The sequence below is a fragment of the Octopus bimaculoides genome, chromosome 17, assembly GCF_001194135.2.
Source record: "Octopus bimaculoides isolate UCB-OBI-ISO-001 chromosome 17, ASM119413v2, whole genome shotgun sequence".
Lineage (NCBI taxonomy): Eukaryota > Metazoa > Mollusca > Cephalopoda > Octopoda > Octopodidae > Octopus > Octopus bimaculoides.
Window position 1 is genome coordinate 41011381 of NC_068997.1, and position 4860 is coordinate 41016240.

Here is a 4860-nt window from a genome sequence, read left to right on the forward strand (position 1 = left end):
ATATATATATATATATATATACTTTAATATATAACCATATACGAAAAGAAAACAATAATCTTGCTGCTGCCAATGGTTTTCTTTTTGTTTCATTTTGTTTTTTTCCATTAGAAATCATCGAAACAAGGCCATGAAGGCCACCGATCAGAAAGGGGTTAAAAAAAGAGAAAGGATTTTTGCCAGAAGAGACTCTAAAGACACAGACTCAAGTTATGCTGAAAAGATGTATGGGCGACATAGGTGCGTGCACCTGTCTACATATGTTTCTATGTGTCTGTGCGTGTGTGTGTGTATATATATATATATATCTGTATATAGTATTGCATCCAGTGATGTCTTTGTTTTCATATTCATGTATGTATGTGTGGTGTGCTGTGTGTGTATTGTCTTAATTTTAAAAAAGGCTGTAAACACTAGATGTAAATATGAGAATCGTTGTAAAATGTGGAGTAAAATATTCATTTCGAAACAAATTTACTTCCAGTTTTCACAAAGAAGGCTAGATTGTTCAACTTTGAGAGGGCTCGGAAAGCCAGCCTTTGGCAGAACATTCAAGTCACTTTCAATAATAATAATAACAATAACAATAATAATAATAATAATAATAATAATAATAATAATAATAATAATTTTGGCACAAGGCCAGCCATATCAGGTGGTAAGGGTAATGATTTTCAACCAGCAAAAACACTTCACATAACCTTCAATTTTTATTGCGTGTTTATGTGTGTGTTTTTATGTACGTGTGTGTGTAAGTTTATGTGTTGAAATATCTACTCTTTATGTAAATTCACATATAACTATGTATTGTGTGCATGTATACATAGAAATACACGCGCGCGCGCTCATACACACACACACACACACACACACATATATATATATATATATATATATATGTATATATATGTGTGTGTGTGTATATATATGTGTGTGTGTGTATATATATATATATATATATATATATATATATACACGCACACGTATATGTATTGAAATGTGTGTGTGTGTGTCAAACATATAAATGTACATGAGTAATATATATAAAAAAAAAAAGAACAAAAGACAGTATTCAATATTAAAATAGAGTGTAATACAGTGTATCAGATTTTATTGCGAAAGCTGAAAACTTCTCAAATTGTTTCACATCCCGATTTTCGTCGGATCGGATATGTGAAGCTCAGAGTAACATTTTCGCTTGCAATAAATGACCCACCACCGCCACCGCATACACACAACGAAACACGCAAAGACACACATACACACTGTCTCCCCCCTCCCCTCACTTACTCTCTCTCTCATATATGTTTTTTTTTTAGTGCATGTGGAAGGGATATATAGTTAGTTGGCCGATATTCTCAATCTTACTAACTCGTGTTTGTTGCTGTAGAGAAGTTGTTGGTACATTGAAGGTACCTTCTTCATCTAACTATAATATCGTCAGAGTATATACTTAATTTTTGCGTCTGATCCAGGACGGAGATTTATCCACTTGGCACCAGGTGTATATGTCTAGTATGTGTGTTTGCGTATATATGTTGCTGTATGTATGCTTATATATATGTGTTTTTGTGCGTATGTGTCTTTGATTATATGAATGTGCATATTTGTGTCTGTATAAAATAGTTGGTAATGATACGTGCACGCATTTATGTATATGTAATATCAATCTGCATGTGTGTCCATGTGTCGATTATATGCAACCATACCTATATATATATATATATATATATATTTATGTGTGAGATATTTGTTGTGTATCATGTTTATATGTGTATATTTATGAATATGTATGAAAATATGCTTGTGTTTATATCTACGTGTATGTGTGTTTGTTTGTATGTATGTATATCATTGTGGATGCTTATATTTAGCTAGTGTCTGCTGTCTTGGTGTAACCGTATTTGCCCAGGTTCATTGCCAGTTGCACAGATTAAAATACAAACATTTATAACAACACATAAACATAAAAACAATGTTGTAATACCTGTCGTATAACCTGTCTCATTTATTTCTTATGATCGTATTTTTTTTTCTCCCTTGTGTCTGTCATGCATGTCTAAACAACACTGTTCGTTAAGTCTTGTATCTACATGGATAATTTCCCCCCAATTCTTCACTAGAAATACTGCTACATACACACATATCATACGATTACGAACTAACTGCAGGAACATGCTCTGTGAGAAAAAAAAAAATTAAAAAAAGAAAGGAAGACAGAAAAAAGCAAAAAAGCCGGGTGCGGTTGGATACGTACACTTCCAGTCTCTCTCCTTCTCCCCCTCTCTCTCTTTCCCTCTCACTCACATCTTCATTCCTTTCTCTTGTGCTTACAACATCTACACTTTCACTTTCATAACGTATTTGGCTCCTTCCAAGCATTTACACACACGCACGTACACACACATCCTCTCTGTCTCTCATATACACACACTTCTCAGCCGCATGTTCATTCATGCACACTAGCGGCTCTCCCCCCCCCACTCCCCGTACACATTCACGAAGTATATCCACTTTTTATGTTCAACACGCATACATACACACACCTCCCTACTTCACTCACAAACCTTTTAATAATAAACACGCACACACACATACAACCTCTCTTCAAATAAACACACACTTCCGTCTATTTCTACATACACTTCTCCCTTTACAGCAATGCATGTCCACACGTACACAGTTTTCCACAGCAGAGAAACCCTCTCTATAAAAACAATATACGTACTTTTCTGCATTTAAGTATATACACACACATACACACACACGCGCGCGCCGCGCATTATAAATGTGTATAAACTGTGTTTGCACACACAGATGAGTGCAGTCCCTCATCTCTCTCCACCCTATACACACATATATATATATACAAGCCCCCCCACCCAATTTTGTTTTTCATACCTTGTCCCCCTCCCTTCTAAATATTATATTATCACACATTCACACCCATACGTATTTATTCTCCCCTTTTTCTCTACCACTTTGCTGACGCACCCTCTCCCCTATTTCAACATGATCATGCACTCCACTTCTATTTCTTCTACCCCCCCCCCTCTTTCACGCACTTCCTTCATTAACTTTGCCTCTGTACACTTCCTTCCACCGGCTACTTCCTCACTAAACAGCCCTCTTTCTTAACCTTCGAGTCTGCAGTCACTCCCCACACAGGTCTTTTTCCTTACTACAAGGCAATCCCCATCTACACAGTTCTCTTTCTTACCTTCTACACTGCAGACCACACCCCAACCCTATACCGCTTTTTTTTTCTTTACCCCATACATTGCAGCCCCTATTTACATAGCTCTCTTCCTGACCCAATCCCTGCATGGCTACCTCTCCTGCACTGCCCTCTTCCTGACTTCTTGACTATAAAATACCCCTCTACACAGTTATCTTTGCCACCACAACACCCTGTTTCTTACCTATACATGCACCTACACCACCATTTTTTCAATTAACCCTTTTTTAAATCTGTCAGGAGGGACAAGCTGATGCCCTTGGACCTTCTTAGGGCCTCTGAGACTGATGGGAAGAGGGGAGAAAGATACCCTCAAACTGAAGACCTAACCCTTCTATACAAAGTAGACTCTCTACAAATGTATGACATCTACACATTGTAACCCCTACAACCATCTTGTCTGTGCACCTCACTGTCTCTCTTTCCCTTGGCACACCTTGTTTCTTCTCATCCTCTTTATCTCTCCCTTTCCATAGCCACAACTCATCTCTTATTATTTAGTCAAGGCTGAGGTTGACTTTGCCTTTCATTCTTTCGGAGTTGATGAAATAAGTACCAGTGGAGCACTGGGGGAGGGAGGGTCGATCTACTCGACTAAACCCCCCTCCCTCCTCCAAACTTCAGGCCCTTCTGCCTATAGAAGAAAGGATTATTTAGTCAAGGCAGTGAGCTGGCAGAACTATTAGCAGCATTTCAAACTGTCCCTACGTTCTGAGTTCAAATTCCGCTACAGTCAGCTTTTGCCATTTGTCCTTTCGGGGGTCAATGAATTAAGTACTAGTCAATCACTGGGGTCAATTTAATTGACTTACCCTCCTCCCCACAAATTTCAGGCCTTGTACCTATAATAGAAAGGATTGTTAGTTTTCCTCTCTGCATGTTTACGCACACCTTATGTCAATATATCTCAGTGTCTTTCAGCTCATCTTATCTCTACATATTTTGGTCTTCCTCAAGAATTTTTACCTCCACACATATATTACCTCTACATATTGTAGTCTTTCTCTACACACCAGTTTCTTCTTCACTCTTGCTCTTCTAAGCATTCTCTTCCCTACCTCTTTACATAAGAGATGATTCCATACTACATCCTGCCTCTGTGAGCTTGTGAAGGGTATTGGTACTGCCCCTGTTCTTTCCTCTCAACACAGCAATTAAAAAACACAAAGTAAGAAAAATATCTCCCTTTTCTAGATGCAGGTGTGGCTGTGCGGTAAGAAGCTTGCTTCCAAACCACATGGTTCTTGGTCCAGTCCCACTGCGTGGAACCTTGGGCAAGTGTCTTCTGCAATAGCCTTGAGCCAATGCATATCTTGTGAGTGGATTTGGAAGACAGAAACTGAAAAAAGCCCATCATAAATATATATATATATATATATATATATATATATATATATACACACACAACTGTGTTTGTGTGTGTATGTTTGTCCTTCACTAATACTTCACAATTAGTGTTGGTGTGTTAACATCTTCATAGTTTAGCAGTTCAGCAAAGGAGTTCGACAGAATAAGTACCAGACTTCAAAAAAATATATATATATATGCTAGGGTTGATACATTTGACTATAAATCCCTTCTTGGTGGTGCTCCAGCATGGCCGCAGTCTAGTGACTGAAACA

General features: G+C 37.9%; 1 protein-coding gene and 1 long non-coding RNA gene across 10 annotated transcripts in view; one reads left to right on the forward strand and one right to left on the reverse strand.

The window, feature by feature from the left end:
• LOC106867422 (NGFI-A-binding protein 1) overlaps positions 1 to 4860 on the forward strand; it is a 223322-nt gene that overhangs the window by 28459 nt on the left and 190003 nt on the right. For 4 of the 9 annotated variants that reach the window (XM_014912296.2, XM_014912293.2, XM_014912297.2 and 1 more), the window contains exon 2: positions 112 to 240. The exons of 4 other annotated variants lie outside the window; for them this stretch is intronic. In XM_014912296.2, coding sequence (XP_014767782.1) covers positions 131 to 240 — 110 coding nt within the window. In that variant the 5' untranslated portion in view covers positions 112 to 130. The remainder of the gene's footprint in view (positions 1 to 111; positions 241 to 4860) is intronic. One more of the 9 variants, XM_014912295.2, reaches the window with a different exon arrangement.
• The window catches only part of LOC128249664 (uncharacterized), a 15408-nt gene that overhangs the window by 6140 nt on the left and 4408 nt on the right, over positions 1 to 4860 (reverse strand). The gene's annotated exons all lie outside the window — the stretch shown is intronic.